This window comes from Neovison vison, chromosome 12 (genome assembly GCF_020171115.1).
Source record: "Neovison vison isolate M4711 chromosome 12, ASM_NN_V1, whole genome shotgun sequence".
Lineage (NCBI taxonomy): Eukaryota > Metazoa > Chordata > Mammalia > Carnivora > Mustelidae > Neogale > Neogale vison.
Window position 1 is genome coordinate 10,343,502 of NC_058102.1, and position 18,159 is coordinate 10,361,660.

Genomic DNA, 18,159 nt, shown 5'->3' on the forward strand with positions numbered 1-18,159 from the left:
TTGGCAACCAGAAGCCTGCCCGCAGCCCCCACCGAACAGCCCCTTGGCCTCACCTGCGAGATGTAGCCTGGGGGGATGTGGCCATCTTCCTGGGACCGGGGTGCACCCTGTGGAACTTCTCCCTGAAGACGCCATGCCTCCAGCTGGGCACGAAGAGATTGGACCTATAAGGGGGTGGGGTGGGGTTGGTCAGTGGGAAGCCAGAAGCTGGGAAAGGGATGCTGGGAGGCAGTGAGGAGCCCTGGGTTTGAGCAGGGGAAGCAGCCAGTGGTGGAAATGCATGTAAAGGGGACATTTCAGCTGTTTCCTGGATGTCCAGGTCAGTGACCCAGGAGAACTTTGTCCCAGAGAAGACTAAACAGGGTTGGGAGCAGGACACTGTGGTCACAGACACTGATCACATTACGTAGGAGGTGGTCTCTGAGCCTCAGTTTCCCACCAGTCCAACTGTGACGAAGTCTACCGTCTGGGACCCTGAGACTGCTCAGGGAGCCAATACAGGTAAAGGAGACTGAGGAGGAGGTATACAGAAGGTGCTTAGTAAGTGGTCTCTCCCTCTTCCTTTCTCTGTGGTTGCTGAGGACAAAACGAAGAAGGAAAAATGCCCCAAAACAAGAAACACTGAGGTCCAGGAAAGAAGACTGCAGTTTCTAAGAGTCTGCGGTCTCAGCGAATCAGGGCTGAGCTCCCCCTCACTAGGTATGCCAGATAAATGCCACAGTGTGACCACAGGCACAGGTGGGGTGCTGCTGGCACGAGGGGGCTCCCGGAGGCCAGCGATGACGCCTACCTCCTTCTCCAGGGCCTCGTGGCTGTCACCTGGGGGCCCCCGGCGCTCCCCGCGGCTCTGGTTGAGCAGGGCGGTGAGAGGCACCCGCTTGTTCTCCCGCAGGGGCAGCTTCTCCAGCTCCTGCCACTTCTTCTCAATCTCCTCACTGAGCCGGTTCTGCTGGTCCTCGGTCAGCGGGGCGCCCAGACCCCGGCGCGGCCCCTCGCCAGCGGCGGTCTCCGGGGGCCGGCCGTCCGTGGCCTCAAACCACTTGCGTCGCTCCTCGGAGCGCTGGGCCAGGTCCCGCTCCAGCTCCTCTTGCTTGGCCGGGCGGTCGAGCGTGCGGGCCGGGCCGCGGACCCGCTGCGGGGAGCCCTGCGTCAGCGGGGACAGCTCCACGTAGTCCAGGGCCTGCCGCTGCCCGTCCGCCTTCCGCGGGCCGCCCCGACCGATGACCTCAGAGCCCCCCCGCTGTTCTCCCGCCTTCAGGGAGCCCTTCTGGGTGCTGTAGCCGTGCAGCGCGTTCTCCTTGTTGCAGTCCGAGAGCCTGGGGGGGGAGGCGGCCAGCAGAGCCTCGTCAGGGGATGGAGTGAAGCACAGTGCCCCGCTGCCCACCCCCAGCCAGGGCCGGACCCCCATCTAGAGGTTAGGACCTGGGCTTCGTCACTAACAGACCCTGGCAACCATTCCAGGGCCCGCGCTCAGCAGCAGAGGCACCAGGAGAGCTGGGTTCCCTGTTGGGCCCCCAGGGACCTCATCTGTAACATGGGCCCACAAAGCCGCTCACAGGACGGACACGAGGTCCCGGGGAGGGCAAGCGTGCAAAGCAACCAGGGCCCTTGGCCGGTGCTGGTCATAGAATCGTCACCCGAAGTGTGGTTTAAGGCATGGTCCGGGGCCCCAGGGGCTCATGAGAGAAAAGGGAAGACGAGGTGAATGGTGGTGAGGAGCTGGACGGGGACCGGAGCGCCGACTGCGGCAGGCCTCCCCTTGCTCCATTAGTAGCAGCGGGGTACATAAGTGAGCCAGCCAACCCCGCCCCTAGCCCCTTGCAGCTGCGGGGCCCCGTGACTACATTCTGGCCAGGGGTGTGGTTCCCTTTAAAGGACGGGCCATGCCCTGGCTGGACTCCGGGCTGGGACTCCGGGAGAACCAAGCCAGACGCAAAGGTGTGAGCTCTGGGCCACGGAGCTGCCCCACCAGGTCTGGATCATGCACCTCTGGATTGTTCTAGAGAGAGAAAGCAAATGCTCCCTTATTTTTGCCTGTGTGTGTGTGTGTGGGGGGCTTCTTTGTTAGAGCCGCCAGGCCTACAGACTAACTGAAAGTCCAGCCACGAAGGCCCCCGAGTCCACAGGGGGCTTCTGCGCACATCCCTCCCATGAAGCCAATGTCACACTCAGCACGACAGATGAGAAATCGGACCGTCAGACAAGGAAGTCACTGGCCTGGGGTTGAATAGCTAAAGTTTGGCCCAGGACGTGGGTCCCCCACCACCACACGCTGCTCGTGCTATCCATCTGCTGTGGTTCCCAGCCCCCTGCAGGTAGCGAGCGTTTATACTGTGTGGGGGCTCTCCCAGCAGCCCAGTCCCCCTACCCCCCAGCACGGCGACCTCGGGCGGGGTGAGCACCTCACCCAGATGACCTAACCACACATTCTCCCCAGCACAGGCTTAGACATGGCTCCCACGGCTTCCAGACAGTCGGCTACCTCTCAGGGGCCTTCGACTCACTGGCATCTTCTCCAAGAGTCAAGGTCCCCTCCCCTCCTTTCAGGATGTGGGGACCACAATGGGATGGCAGGCAAACCTCAGATCCTCCAAGTATTTTCGGGTGAGTGCCAACAATGCTCACTGCCTCTCTCCATTCTGTTGATGGAGAAACTGAGGCCCCAGAGGTACAACCACGGGGCCTTTGGCTGGGTGCCAAAACTCCACTCAGGGACACAGGGCTGGGTGCCTCCCTCAAGGTCCCAGGACGGCTTGGCACATACTTGGTCACATCCGGGGCCGTGGTGGGTCGCACAGTCTTCCTCAGAGCCTCAATCCAGTTTCGCCGGATACCCGAGGTCATGGCCGACAAGGTGTAAACGGCATCCTTGGTCTGCAAGTCCACCCCGCAGGCAGGTTTGCCACATGGCCAGCCCTGCCCCCCCACCCCTGTTCCCTCGCCACTGCACGCCCCAGGGAGGGTGGCCCTTTCCCTGCAGGACAGAACCTGAGGTCCTGCGCCCAGGGAGTAGCGGGGGGGGTGTGTGTGTGTCAAAGCTCCAGGATCTCCCCAACGTCCCGCCCTCCCCCGCCACCTGTGATCTCTGGGGCCTCCCCAGACACGCCAAGCATTGGCAGCAGAACTTCTGACCGGCTCTGAGGACCGCCTCCGGGACAGCAGGTGACAGGAGCCGGTCACGAAGCCCGCCCCCTGCCCCCCCATGCCACCCCAGCTGCACGAGGCTCACGTGAATCTGGAAGCCATAGTTGCGTTGCACGGCATACTCGGTGACATCCGTACAGGAGCGCAGGTCGATCTCGCCATCTAGCTCATCGGCCTGCCGCAGGGAGGCCCACGATGGTCCACGCCTTCCACTGCCCTGCCCCGGGCCCCCCGCCCCGATCCCCTTCCAGGGCCCCCCAAGCACCTGATAGGGGCAGAGAACGCCCCCACTCGGTCTCACCTCCTCAGCGGTGGAGTCCCGATAGTACTTAAGGCTGGAATCCGTCAGCACAAACCAGTGCTTCTTCCACTGCGAAGGAGAGGAGGCAGTGAGCAAGGGGAGAGGGGCTGTGGGGCGGGGGATGACAAAACGGGGGTGTGGGCACCATTCTGCAGCTGTCCTCGGTGCTGCTGGGTTGACGGCACCCTCTTCTGCCCTGCTGATGGCCCGGGGGGCAGGGTACAGAGCAGAGGCAAAAACTTCAGATCTGAAGCCTGGCCCCTCCAGGGGCCGCATCTGTGAAATGGGTTGGCTTTTCCTCAGTGCCGACACCTTCCCTGTCTTTCTGGGAGCCCTTCTCTGATGTGCTGGCAGTCCTGTAGCCCTCCTGACCCTCTCCATCGAGAGCACCATGGTTCCTACACGCAATCCCTCCAGTGCAGACGAGGAAGGGGCTGTGACCTGTGTAAGGTCATTCGCCTGGCAAGTCAGGGAGCAGAACTTTACATGTCTCTTCCCTAGACCCCTCTAGGTCACCTCAGTAGTCAAGGACAAGTGTCTCAGAGTGAATGGGAGGTGGCCTGGGGGGAGGCGTCTGAACGTGGGTCCTATTCTGTTCGCTGAGCCGGGTGTTGGTTACACACGTGTTCAGCTTGTGAAAGGATATTCTCTGCACATTTATGACTTGGGCCCCTTTCTGCAGTGCCTGTCTGCTCCAGTGGGGTGAGGAGGGGAAGGGAGGGGTGGCAGAACAGCTCATTATTAAATACTCCAAGCGCAGCCCATCCCTGGGCTTCTGGCCATTGGCTGGAATGCCAGTCAAAGTCTGCCCACTCCCAGGGTCAGAACATGCCACCCAGTCCTCGGCCCTCCAGGGGCTCCCCCACACCAACAAACTCTACCCAAGCCTAAGTCTAAATACTTAGTGGTTTTTCCCTAAGAAGATGGCAAGTTTTCAAGGATGTGCCAGAATGACACTTTCGACTTCTTTGCACACAGCCTCTCCTAAGAAATAGGGTTTAGCATCCAAAAGACCTAGGTTACAATTATTTTATCCCTTGCTAGCTGTGTGTCTTTGATCAGGTATCTTGACCTCTCTGAGCTTTTTTCTTCTTGGCTTGGCAAGCAGGACTAATAATAAGTCTCCTAAGCCTTCTTGTGAGGTTAGAAGTATCGATCCCTTCCTTCTATGTCTCTCGTGGCACTCAGCATAGGGTCAAGCACTAGGTTACTGGGGACTGTCCTAGCAATGGCCTGAGTTGCCACTCAGGACCTCAACTGTCCCTCTACAAAGCAGGGCAGGGCTTCTGTGCCAAAATCGTCTCTTTGGCCCCTGCCTAATTTGGCCTAATTTACGATGGCTGAGATAGGAGTCAGATGGAGTTCCGTGGCCTTAGGCAGCCCAAGTTCTAGGCCTGGCTCTACTGCAGGGGCTACTAGGCCCAGAAGAGCTGGAAGCTCAGATGTGAGCCTGTCCCCCGTCTGTGTACCCAGGGGATGAGCTGGCTGAACTCCCAGGGCCCTTCCAGCTTGGACATTCCAAAACCCTGCGAAAGAAGATGAGTAGCGGCCAGTTCTGGGTGGGGCCCATCATCTCTGCCCTCCAGAGACCCTGGGCGGGGAGGCTGAGAAGGGTCACTGGCAGGGTGCCAGGCCTTGTGTGATCCTGGAGCACAGCCAGCCGCCGAACGGCGAACGGAAGGCTGTGGGCTGGAGGGAATAAAACATGTGGGTAGGAAACACAATGAGATTCCCTTTGGCTCTGAGCCCTCCCAGGCATGCGGGCTGCACGCAGGCCGAGCCATGGGCGCATGCAGGGCAGGGGCGGGGAGCCGTCCCCTCCCAGGCTGAGTGGCAGGAAGCCAGTTCCAGCTCCCAGACTCCATCCAGCCTGGCAGCTGAAAGGGCAGAGCCAGCGAGAGGCCACTGTCCCTCCTCATCCTAAGGATGGACGTATTAGACAAAGGGAAGGGTTACTGGCTGAGCTCTGTAAGGAACCCTACATGTCTCGACCTCCCTGACCCTGTTGTCCACCCTGGAGAGAATCGTCATTGTCCGTCATGCCCATTCCACAGATGTGGCTCCTGAGGCCAGAGGAAGCTCTGGAACGACAAATGGAGCCCCAGGCTGGTCCTCGGAGGCCCACTTCTGTGGGGAGGGAGAGGCTCCTGCATGGCTGAGGCCTTGGGAATCCGCAGTCTCAGGACAGTTGGTCTCTTGGAGCCCTTCCATCCCAGACTCAGCCAGCGTCGTCAAGAGGGGAGAGGGCCCAGGGCCTCTCGATGACACGAGGGGATGGGGATGAGGGGCTAGGAGGTCTCTAGTCCCGAGGCCCTGTATGCCTGTGGACTGTTCTAGCAGGCTGAGATGACCGCAGCCTCTGCCTTCCCACGCCCCCAGCCCAAGGCCCTCTGGGACTGAACGAGAAACCCCTGCCCTCATGGCGCCCACTCTGGGCCCCCCTGGACCCCCTCCGTGGATAAGCCGTGGAAGCAGCTCAGCCTGCTGGGCTGCCCCCAGGGACCTACTGGGGCCCCAAAGCTGCCCAGGCCACTCCCTCCACTCTCGCTGCAGCCCTCCTACCTCTCCAGGCTCGTCCAAGATCGACATCCATCCCTTCTTGAAGTTGAGCAGATCGGGCTGTGGGAAGATGAGCAGGCAGGTGATTTAGGGCTGGTGGAGAGCCAACCAGAACTGGGGAGGAGTGGGCACCCACCTTGCCCCACACAGAGACCAGGAGATGGGGGCGCTGAGGACCCAGGTAACCCCCAAATCCAGGCAGGCTCCCAGCCACTGAGGCAGACCTGGCCCCTTTCCCCAATAGTCTCTGAGAGCCAGCAGGCAAGGTGACATCCACCGTAGATGTCCAGGCTCCCCCTGCAACCAGCCTACCTCCTCACCGAACAGTGAGAGACAGAGCAGCTCTGCCTACAGACGCCAGAGAGCACTGAGAACAGCCTGGACCGGAAGGCCCAAGCCAACTGTCCAGCTGCCCTCACTGAAGAGGCCGGGAGGCCCACCAGGAAAACGCCTTCATGTCCCCACTCATCCCCCATTTACTGACCCTCCCGTGTTCTGGCCAGCCCTGCCCTTTCCGTGCCTCCTGGAGACACTGAAAGATGGGAGTCAGGCCCAGGCTAGGGTCAGAGATCCTCTGGTGCCCTCCAGATCTCTGGAAGGACCAGGAAGGTGGTACCTCAGTCCTGGCAAGCCCCACCTGATGGGTGCTGCCCAGCGGGACGCGGGCCCGGGGTCTGGGGGCTCCCAGCTGCAGCATGTCCCACAGAGGGCTGTGGGCTAGGCACCTCCTTTCTCCCCCCGACACCCAGGGCCTAGATGAAGCAGCCACTCATGCAGGCATTTTCTCTGGCCACGCCCATCTGATGGGCTCCAGCCACCAGACCCTCCTGGCCCAGGCGCAGACTTCTGTAAGTCCTGGTCCCCTCAGCAGAGTGTCAGCCCCTGCTCCCTGGCAGGGCGGAGAGTGGGGCGGGCCAGGCTGCAGGGCAGGAAGGAGGCGGCCACCTGTTGCCATGGCCCTGAGCCCACCTATCAGCACCGGCATCGTGGCCTCACCAGGCCAAGGTGTCTGGTTGCTGGTTGCGTGGAAGGAGCCCGCAGCGGGGCTCAGTGGGGTGGGCAGCAGAGACGGCAGCTGGTAACCGGAGCCACCTGACTTGGCTACCTCCCCTGACCTGCCTTCCTCCCCATTCTCCTCTTCTGCAGGTGGAGGAAGTGGCCCACGAGGGGCTTGTGCCAGCAGCCTGGACATCCAGAGCCATCCAGAGCCCGAGCTGTGGGGCCAGAGCCCTTGGATCTCCGCAGGCCCACATCCCCACCCCTGCATGGCAGCCCCTCCCCACCTACCTGTATGAGGGAGTGGACCCGGGCTCTGCTCTCAAGAGCTGGGAAACCCTGGGGCTGTGTTCGTCTGTCTCTCTCCATCTGCTCTTACCCTGCTCCCCGCCAGTGCCAGAGGCTGCTTAGAACAGTCCCAAACTACGACCGAAGACTGGCAGCTACACTCGGGGCCACCAAATCACCTGGGTGACCTCCATGCAGATGGGGACCTCCAGTGACCCCAAGACTGGCATGCTGTGACTGGGTGTCAGCAAACGCCTGCTGAATAAATATTACCCTCCTTTACCTTCCTGCTCTAAACCCCTGTGCTGGTCCAGGGGAAAGCTCCTGGGAAGGGACCAGTGGACCACCCAGCCCATCAGACTGGGCCAGGGTTGGGAAGTTGGCCATAGGCTTCCAGGAGAGAGCAACTAGAATGACAGGCTGGGACCCCAAGCGCTGCCTGGAAAGCAGAGGGTGGGGCGGACATCACATCTCCTCCCTGACCCCCAGCTATCTAACACAGCAAATATTGGGGGGGGCAGGTCCTGTGCTCCCCCAAGCTTTGTGAGAGGGCTGAATGAGTTACACATGGAGAAGCTCAGTGACCTTCTGAAAGCTGCTCGCCATCCCGGATGCTAGAAGGCACACTGACCTTAGCAGGGGAGGAGGCTGCCAACATGAGATTTTAAATCCGCTGACAGGGAAGGTCCTGCAGTAACCTGGGAACCCCTGTCCAGGGTCAAAAGGTCTGCCAGCCTAGACCTCTCCTGCTGTCCCTTCCCACATGGCCTCTAGGGCCCAGCCATCCTTCCTCCACCTGAGAAAGCTCACCTGCCCTTTGTCCCTCCAGGGGTACCGACCAGCTCTCTCCTCCTTTGGGTCATGGCCACGGCCACAGGTCAGCACAGCCTCCCACCTGCCTGAATCACTGACACGGACCCCTCTAAACACAAGCTTGGCGGGCAGACCCCCTCAAAAAGGCCTAAGTGTCACAAGTCTGCTTCAAACGTCCAGGGGGCTGCAAAACGAGGTCTGGCTGCCTGACAGCGCACAAGCTTCAGCTCACCCGGCCAGCCGGCATCCCCCTTGCACAGGGAACCCCATCTTTATATCGTCATCACATATGCTCTCTGATCGGCAACACATCAGGACTCCAGGCCCTCCACACCAGCCCATGTCCTCTGCTGAAATACCAGGCCTCCTCCTCCACCCGGAACCAGGCAAACCCCTACTCGTGCCTTAAGACCCAGCTTAACTGCCACTTCCGTGGCCCCTTTCCCAGTACACACCACACACCATGCCAGAAAGTGCCCTCCTGCAGCCTCTGCTGTGTTTGTGATGGTCTCGAAGCCATTCACTTATCCCTCACAGGCCAGAATAGGAGCAACTCACCGTTAAGGACATGCCTGTTCACCCTCCAGGCTAAGGGAATGTTTGTTGAAAAACATTTTTTTTTTAAAGCACCGGGCACTGTTTGAGGCCAGGAAATCAGCTGCGAAGGGGAGATGTGGCCCCTGCCCTGGTGGAACTCAGGAAACAGACAGACAATAAACAAGTGGACAGGTATATAATTTGATGCCAGGCAGTGGCTAAGGCAGGAGGCTCCAAGGGCAGGGTTGCACTGGGCGAAAGCTAAAGGAGGTGGGGCAGATCTGGACTCCAGGCCTGGCTTTACCCATTCACGGCAACTTTACCACACGCTCCCTACAGACCTCTGAGCTCAGGGCTGGGGGTCAGGAGAGAGGGAAAGGGTGTAAAGAAGACACAGGAGGGACACCAGGCTGGGGCAGGCTCAGGCATGAAGGCAGCCATGATGAACCCAGCTAACGCTGTCAGCAGAGATCATGAGCCATCTCTCTGCTCTGAAACTTTTCTTGGCTCCCCAGTGCCCCTGATCAAAGCCCAAACTGCTTCTCCTGGCCTTTGAAGCCCTCCTTTCGAGGCCCCTTTTCTATGTTCTCACCTTTCCCCAAACACAACCAAGGTGTTTGTCTACACTCTTCCCTCCCCCAGTCCATTTCCATCTGACAAAATCCTCCAAGCACGGGAGGGTGTCTTCCTTTGGAAGCCCCCTCCCACCGCAGGGATATGCTGTCCCTCCAAGTACCCCCCACAGGCGGCCTGGAGCCGCCCCCTCACCATGCGCTTCCCCTTGAAAGGCAACAGTACATTTCTATCTAGCCCCAGAAAGAAAACTGGGGCGATCTAGCTACAAATACTGGTTATGTCACCTGGGCAGGTTACTTCCCCTCTCTATATCTCAGTGTTCTCATCTGTTAGATGGGAAGTTAAAATCATCGACCTTAAAGGATCAACTCTGGTAACGTGAAAGCACCCACTTCAGGGTCTGGCAGGCACCCCATAGGCAATGCAAACATCCTTCCCGGGGCCTGGGGGCCTGAGGGTGGGTGGCCAGGACACTGACTCAGCGCCTCCCTCCACATCCCTCTCTGCTCACTGACCAAAGGGAGGCTGCTGACTACAGGAAGAGCCAGGAGGGAGGTGGCAGGATGTGCGGAGGCCGAGGAAGTCCAAGCAGCGGCCAGGTCATCACACTCACAGGGGCAGGGGCCCTTAGGGCCAACCCCCGGCAGCCCAGCCCACTTCTTGCAGGGTCTCCACTAGCCAAGGAAAGGGGAGGTGCGCATGCGCAAACACACCCAGCTCCACTCCATCACCCCACCCGTCCAGGCTGTCAGAGCCTCCCTAAGGCGCTAGCCAGAAACCAAAAGCAACCCCGCCCCTCCCTTCCAGAACATCATGGTCAAGGGGCCAGACTGACCTGGAAAGAGGCTACTCCTTCCTTTACGCTCAGGGTAACCCAGGGCAACACCACCCCTCATCCCTCATGCCTCAATTTACCCAAATGTGAAATGGGAATAATGGTGAACTCTGCTGTGGGGCCCGATGTGATCATTAAGGTACAGGTAGTGACTTGGGTAACGTCCATCCCCAAGAGAAAGGCGAATCTCTGCCATCGTGTCCCCCACGTCGCTCGTGGGCTTGCCCCACCCAAGGCCCCAGCGCCCCTTCAAAAATCCCAGCATGGGCTCCGGGACGGGGCGCAAAGAGGCGGCTCCTTCTCACCCACCCAACCTCGGGCCAGCGCCCACGCGGGTAGGCAGCCCTCCCAGACCTCGAATGGTTCTGTGCGACCCATTCGAGCCGGGGAGCGCCTCTCTCCAGCCCCAGATGAGACCCCAGACCCAAACCAGGCCCATCCTCGTTCCCTCCCACTGCCTGGAGCCTTGGGAGTCCCTACCGGTCCGGAAGTTCGGGAGAATGCAAGGGAGCTGGAGGGGAGGTGGGAAACGGCCATCCCACATTGCCCGCGACTGGTCCAGCTAAAGTTGCGGTGGGGCGGGAGGGGGGGGTGTCGGAAGGGGCTGCCCAGGACAGGGAGTTCCCACTGCGTCGGGGTCGCCCTGGCTCCTCGCCCGGAAAGGTGAGGAAGAGATTGGGGGTTAGTTGAGGCAGGTCGGCCGGCCTGTGCTGCTGGGGTCGCCCTGTCTTCCGGCCGAGACCTCCTCTCGCCTCCGGGAAGTGAAGCGGGTGCCCGGGAGGGGAACGGCTCGGCTCTGGCTCGGGCCGTCGCTCTCCGCCCGGCCTGGGGCGCAGAGGGGCTGCCCCGCGGGGGCACTCACCGTCATGGCGGCGCCCCGGGGCGGCGGGAGCAGGAGGCAGGAAGGTGGGAAGGGCTCTCGGGCCGGGCCCAGCAGCGCGGGAATCCCGCCGCCGCCGCCGCCGCCGCCCCTCTCGGCCGCCCGCCGCCGCTCCTCCGGCCCTTCCCTTCGCCGGCGCTGCCCCGGGCCCTTCCATCCGCCCATAAAACTTTTTTTTTTTTTTTTTTTTCAAACTTCCTGGGAGGACCCGGGAGGGCCAATGGGCGGCGGGAAAGCCAGGACAAACAGCGGCGGGGGCCGCGGGCGGACCAATGGGAGCGCGGGCCGGCCCGGGGGCGGGGCCTGCCGCGACGGGACGGGCGCGCTAGGGCGGTCTGGGCGGGCGGATGGGGGCGGAGGGAGCCAGGGGCCGGACTCCGGCCGCCGGCGCGCAGGGAGGAAGGAAGGACTCAACGTGCAGGTGACTCGGCCCGGCCCGGGCGCTGGAGTGCTGGGCGGGGGCAGCCGGGTGTGGCACCCAGTCGCCCTATTAGGGCTCCCGCGAGCCGCCGGACGGAGCGATGGGTCCACTAACGGCTCGGCCCCTCGGTTTGACGGAGACGTGGGCAGTTCACCCAGTCCTAACAGCTCAGCGGGTCCCCCTCGCCCAGCCCCGCTCGTTACCTCTGTCACCTAGTTTCTGCCTCACCAAAGACCTGACAGGGAGGTGTCCCCGTTCCCATTTTAGTAATGAGAAAAGAGAGGCTCAGAGAGGTGGGCCGACTTGCCCAAGGTCACAGTAAGAAGAGACGGGATTCCTAGCGCGTAATCTAAGCACAAAGCGAGTTCTGGAACGGTAGGGCATTCCCCAAATGGCTCCTCCTCCCAAGCCGGTCTTTCTGGGCTTAAGAACCCGGTTTTGGGTTCTTGGATGTGGGCTACACCCGTTTCTCACATTCACAGCACTTGGCAGGTTGTAAGAGGCCTTTTGCCTGCAGGAGCTCCTCTGAGCCTTGCAGCGGAGGAAAGAAAGACTTCTGTGGAATTTGTTGAATTGTGATTCAAACCCTGTGTTACCTTCAGCAGGGTACTCGGCCTCTCTGGGCCTCAACTTCACCCTCTGTAAAAGGAAATAATGCTCTTATGTCCTGATGTTCCTGTAAGAATGAAGTGTTAATTTAAGTAAAGCGCCTAGAACAACCCTTAACGTTTTGGGGGCGGGATACAGGAGAGCTTGGAATAATTGCCGTTTCAATTTTCTGCCATCTCAGTTTGGAGTTCAAAAATTATTGCTGTCGTGACTATACTTATTCTCGGGGCGCCTGGGAGGCTCAGTCGTTAAGCATCTGCCTTGGGCTCAGGTCATGATCCCAGGGTTCTGGGATCCAGCCCTGCATCAGGCTCCCTGCTCTGCAGGAAACCTGCTTCTCCCTCTCCCACTCCCCCTGCCTAAGTTCCCTCTCTTGCTGCGTTTCTGTCTGTCAAATAAATAAATAAATAAAATCTTTTAAAAACCCACAAAACTCTAATTACTCTCCCCATTTCACAGATAAAGAAACAAGAGGCTCAGGGAGCTGAAGTTTTTTCCCTGCCTTTCCCATTGGGTGCCTCTCCTCCACCCTGAGGAATGAGGCCGAAAATCAGCCTATCTTCCTTTAGACATGCCTTCCTGCCTCCACATGCTGAGTCTTCCCACTCTACCCCTGTACCTCACTCAGGCATCTGGTCCTTGGTAGAGTGAATGAATAAACAGAAGACCTCCCCGGCCACCAGCACTCTGGCCCAGTGGCCCCCGAGAGCACCAGCCTCCTTGCTGCTTTCCTGGCCTCTGGGACTCCTCTTGTAGTACCCTCAACCCAGCGATTGTCAGATCACTTCCCTGCTCCAAGTTCAACACCTCCCCGGTGCTAGTAGATCAGCTCTGCCTACTTGTGCCAAGCAGTCAGCGTCCATCATAATCGGACCCTTACCTGTTGTCTTCCATTATTATACACACATATTGTACATGCCAGGGACACAGAACATGGAGCCACTGGGAATTCTCGGAAAAAGTCAGGTCCTTTGTACCTCGGATGGGACTACACAATGCATTCCCCCACCGAGTCTGGAACACTTCTCTTCCTGTCCTCTGTGCCCCAACACACACATACACTCTCCCTCTCTCTCCTGCCCCTCCCTTCCGTCTCTCCAAATGTTTGTTTGCTCAGAAAATGCCTCCTCACCCTCCCGGTCTCAGTCCAAAGGAAGCCGAAGTGCCTCCAGCACAGAGACTCTCCTGGTCCGGTGCGCCCTGCTAGTCTGTATATCCGGCCACTAAAGGGATGACCACGCTGTGTTCTTACCAGTTCCGTGTCAGTGTCCTCATCACACTGAGCTTCTCATGGGCAGAGACAAGAGTGTTTTTGCCTCTATCTTGGAGACCAGCCCAGGGCCTCAGCCCACAGTAGGTCCTCAGTAAACATAGGTCCGATGAAGGCATGCACAAACGAAGGAATGACTCCCTTGCCACAGCTTGTCCTGGTTCAGACAGAGATGGCACAGACCTGGGGACCCAGGGCCACCACCAAACTGCAGGGTTATCCATCTCCAACTGTTACTCGATTGAGGATAACACCGTGAGGCTCAGAGAGGGTGACAATGGCTCAAAGCCATACATACACGTTAGGGACAGAGACAGAACTCAAGCCTGGGCTTCTTGGCTCTTGACCTGGGACCAATTTCACTCTCCAACCCAAGAGATGTTTGAAGCCGCTCTAAGGAACTGTCTGGGAGTCCCTGCTGGCAGTTCCATCCCACCGCTCCTGACTGTTCTCCCTCCCAGATGAGAAACCGGCTGCCAACTCATGAGCCTCCGTAGCCACATCTGTGTAATGGGGAAAATCCGTGAAGATTCTCAGGGCTGCAAGCAGCTTGGAAGAGAGCAGGAGGCACAGAGATGGGAGGGCTCTGCGGTTAAGGCGAGCAGGGTCCGAATCTCAGCTCTGCCCCCGTGTGACCTAGAACAAACGGTCTCTCTCCTCACTGAGCTTCATGTTCTCATCTGTAAAATGGACAGTGTGCACCGTACTTAGCGTGCCTGGTGCTGAGGAGTCCACGTGATCCGCATGACCACGGCATGTCACATACGGGACACAGAACTGAGCACAGAGGCACCCAATACATGCTGGTTATCATCTCGCCCAGGGCTTGAAGGTCCCACCATGTCCCGCTAACATGTTTGTCTGATCACCAAAAGCCGCATAGAGGCAATCATGCAGTGGCTGGGAAAGGTAGTGTTTGGACACGCCCCCCCCATCTCTGTGCATCCCCATCTCCCTGAGCTCTCTCTGCAGCCTTGAGAGTCGCTATCGACTTTTCCCCATTACGCAGATGTGGCCACTGAGGCTTGGGGTGGTTCGCGGCAGGCATCCTCTCATCTAGGAAGGAGGAAAATCAGCAAGAGGCTGGCTCCTCTAAGCCCTAGCAATGCAACGCCAGCCAGTCAGCTCACCTCCGTGAGCCTCCGTGCCATCATCTGCAAAATCGGTGTCCCGTCCCTAAGGTGCCCAGCCTAGTGCCAGACCCAGAGCCAACGAGAGTACAAGAGTCGGCCTATCACTAAGAGAAGAGAGAGCCCTCGAGCCTGCCAGTGGTCCCTGGGGAGGCCAGGCCGCTTGTCTCTGCTGTGAAGGGGGCAGGAGGGAGCGGGTCACAGCTGCTTCCCCTCCCCGCCCTTGAGGAAACCCTGAACCAGAGGCCCGAGTGTTTACAGGCCTCTCAGGGCAGCGGGTAGCTTACGTAATGCCAGATGTTTGTGAAACAGGCTCGGGCCCAGGTCTGAGACACACTTTGCAATCCCAGAGCCCCCCGCAGGCCATCCCTCTCTCCGTTCCTCCCCCAGCCTGGTTCCCCTTGGCCCAGGTGCTGACTGGGAGCTTTCAGCCGTGTGTTCAATCCACCTGACCCTGAAAACCAAAAACAGCCCCAGTCCTGTCCAGGAAGCGGGAAATCCCAGTCACTTGTAGAGACCACGGGGGCCTTAGGACTCTGCTTCCATCTCTCCTTGCTCGTGTAGGCGCCTCCAACCCCCCCACCCCCCACTCTCCCTCTCTTGAGGCCAACATCCTTTCTCCCCTCCCACTCTCTCCCGCCCTCATCCCTCCCACCCCACTGGAGCCAGCCTACCCTTTGCCACCTGAGGACCCCCAGGGACAGCAGGAACGGATTGAACAGCGTGGGACGGTCCCCGGGCATCCGCCATGAGGTCACCAGTCGGCCCTTGAGTGGGCTCCCAGCCTTGCCCTCCGCTGGCCTCTTGTCTGCCTGTCAAACAGGGTCCAGTGTTGGCCCCCAGGGCCTTTTGGTGGGATGGGGGGCGGGTCCCTGAGTACAGTCTCCCCTGCCTATTCTGCCACGCCCACCTCAAAGGCCCAGGGCCCCCATCTTTCTCGTCTCACAGAGCTGCCAAGGAAAGAGCTTGTTAACTCATTCACACTACGGGGTGTTCGCCTGATAGGGTTCTTGGGGCTCAGCACCTTTGGACACATGCCCTTCACCACCCTAAAGTCAGACCACCGGTGTCCAGTCAGAGGGGCGTGCAGACCCTTGCTGTGTGTTCAGCCTGCATAGGGTTTTCAGATTATTTTGCGTTAGGTTCCAATGTTAAAGAATCAGGAGATTAACATATAATTGCATAGTTCCAGCTTCTCTTGAAATACCTAAAGATGTGGGAACTCCGGGTCCATCTTCCCCACGGTAACCAAAAGGTCACACAAGTACCCCCCATCTGCCTTCCTCTCCCTCCCATGAAAGGAATGAGTCACAGACTTTTGCAACCACCCCTGGCAGGCCCCCCAAATGCGGCCCCTTTGCAGACATCCTTGGGGAGACAGGCCACAGAGAAGCAGAGGCGCAGCTTACTGGCAGAGAGGAAGGACAGAGTCCAGGTATCCCCACTTTTCAGAATCAAGAGATCATCTGGCAATGGGACCTAAAGCATCAGAGCACAGGCCCAGGATGGCTTTGGGGGAGGGGCTGCTCCCCCACCTTGCCACCACATTCCCCCGGCACAGCTCTGGCCACTGGACCAATAGCTCCATGCATCCAGTTGGCTCCTGGCCCACACCCAGGCATACAGAAGGTGCTGGTTAAGTGTACGTGGATGAATGAATAAATGGATGGATGAATGAATGAATGAACGAATGAGCGAACAAGACAGGCATCGGCTCTGTCCAGTCCTGGTTGCCTGGGGCTATACTGAGAGGTTTCCACGTTGGTGGAGATTATCGGGGGACCCCTAGATGGCTATTTCTTCCTTGTTCACCAAACTCTGGCCCCAGGAAGTATGAAGAAATAACCCAGAAAGAGGAAGAGCAAAGTTGCCGGAGCCCCTGTGAGAGCTAGAAGCGCCTTTAGTGACCAGTCCTCTGTCCCCTCTCGTGTCACAGACGGGGAGACGGGCCACCAAGCCATGAAAATCTTGCTGCCACTGGGGGAGGCCACGTGAGGAATCGGGACAGAACCAGGAATCAGCGTCCAGGCAGCAAAGGAACTGCAGGATGGGGGTCCCGAGCTCCAGGTTCTAGCTGGAGGTCAGCCTCTGCCTCGCTGTGTGACCTGGGATGACTCGTTCCCTCATCTGCACGGGGAGGGACAGAATCCGCCCCCGCCCAGCTCTGATGAGTGCCAGGGCCAGACCAGGGGGTTCCAGGCTGCCAGACAGATGCCTCCCCCCACCTCCCAACACCACCAATCAGCTTCTCCCGCGGCAGCCAGGAAACAGCGCAACAAGGGCAGGATGAGGAAAGCACAGCCCCAAGCAGTCTGTCTCCTTCGCCCTGCCTCCCGCTGCTCCAGGCGGTCCGCTCTGACCTCACCTCTCTGGAGGCCGAGGGTGATGAGAACAGTCTGTTTGGCAGGTTGTGGGAGGGGCGGGGCGCAGTGATGGGCTCCAGCCGCTTGCCAGGCCTTCCGGCAGGCTCGCTGAGTCCCACCCCCTGCACACATCTCTCCCAACCGCCCCGGGCCCTGGAGACCATCCAGGCTCAGAGGACAGCAGCACCTCCTCAGCCCTCTTCAGTGGTTCTCTGGCTCCAGCTCTTGGAATCTCTACCCCTTCTCCCTGCCTGGCCAGCCCTCCAGAACCAGAAGGGCCTTGCCTTCAGTCATCATCGGGGTCAAACTGCCATTTGCCCAGAAAAGAGGAGTGACTTTTCAGGGCATCCTTGCAAGTCAAATGCAGAACCTCAGGCCCAAAGATGGCTCTGTGACCCACAACCTCTGGAGCCCCTCCTCTCAAGGCCCTACCAGGCACACATATGACCCCATGGTGGAGCCAACCCTGGTCTGGACCATCCCAGAGCTCATCAGAGGATCTCAGCCCACCTCCAACCTGATTTCCCTTCCCTTTACCTCCCTATGAGCCCACACCCATGACCCAACTACCGAGTCTGCACGCTTCTGGTCGGTCAGTGAGTCTTGGCCTTTGCTTGGTTCTGACTCCTCAGGCTCCTCTGATTGGAACTGGAGAAAAGAAAGAACACAGCTTAGCCCATGTTATTCCCCAGACTGTATCCACCTTCTTATCCAACCATTCATCATCCATCCATCCAACACCCATCTAGCATCCAACATCCATAGACCCATGTATAAACCATCCAACCAGCCAAAGTCTACCCCCATATTATCTACTCACTAACCTATTCAACATCCCTCATCCTACTCATCCATCCATCCTCCATCCATGTAGCCTTTCTCAACCCATCCAACATCCAACCATCCTTCATCTTCCAACATTCATTCATCGCCCATCATCCATGTGCCACATTTACCCTTCCACACACCATCCATCCGTCCATTTTCTACTCACATTCATCCCTCCATCAGTTAGTTCATCATCCCATCTGTCATCTAAGCAACATCATCTATCCAACTCCCATTACCTGTTCCACCATCATCCACCCAACTTTCGACCCAACAGCCCTTTCTCATGTAGTATATTTACCTATTTATCTGTCCATCGCCCACTTACACAACCACTGTCCACCATTTATCCGTCATCTACCCATGACCCACCCACCCTCCATTTGTTTCTTGCATGCACTCAAGGTTCATGAATTCACTGATCAATCATCCATTGAGTTGAGCTCCTCCTTTGTGTCGTGTCCTGGGCCAGGGGCCAGAAGGGCAGAGATAAAGTAGGCGCAGCTCCCGCCCCCATGCAGCCTGTCTTTCTTATGGGGGAAATGGCAACTGAGTGTGGCCAGATGGAGGGAAAGCATTACCAATGTAGAGGCGGGGTGAGTACTCAGG

At 58.9% G+C, this 18,159-nt stretch overlaps 1 protein-coding gene across 4 annotated transcripts in view; it reads right to left on the minus strand.

Annotated features, from left to right (window-relative positions):
- Positions 1–18,159, minus strand: part of LOC122892450 (TRIO and F-actin binding protein) — a 53,193-nt gene that overhangs the window by 11,223 nt on the left and 23,811 nt on the right. For 2 of the 4 annotated variants that reach the window (XM_044228970.1, XM_044228972.1), the window contains exons 10-17: positions 17,293–17,370; positions 15,034–15,171; positions 6,008–6,064; positions 3,446–3,514; positions 3,230–3,319; positions 2,765–2,874; positions 791–1,316; positions 54–164 (exon numbers count right to left, since the gene is read on the minus strand). In XM_044228970.1, the coding sequence (XP_044084905.1) occupies positions 54–164; positions 791–1,316; positions 2,765–2,874; positions 3,230–3,319; positions 3,446–3,514; positions 6,008–6,064; positions 15,034–15,171; positions 17,293–17,370 (1,179 nt within the window). Of the gene's footprint in view, positions 1–53; positions 165–790; positions 1,317–2,764; positions 2,875–3,229; positions 3,320–3,445; positions 3,515–6,007; positions 6,065–10,911; positions 11,095–15,033; positions 15,172–17,292; positions 17,371–18,159 lie in introns of those variants that run through there. The other 2 variants (XM_044228971.1, XM_044228973.1) reach the window with 2 other exon arrangements.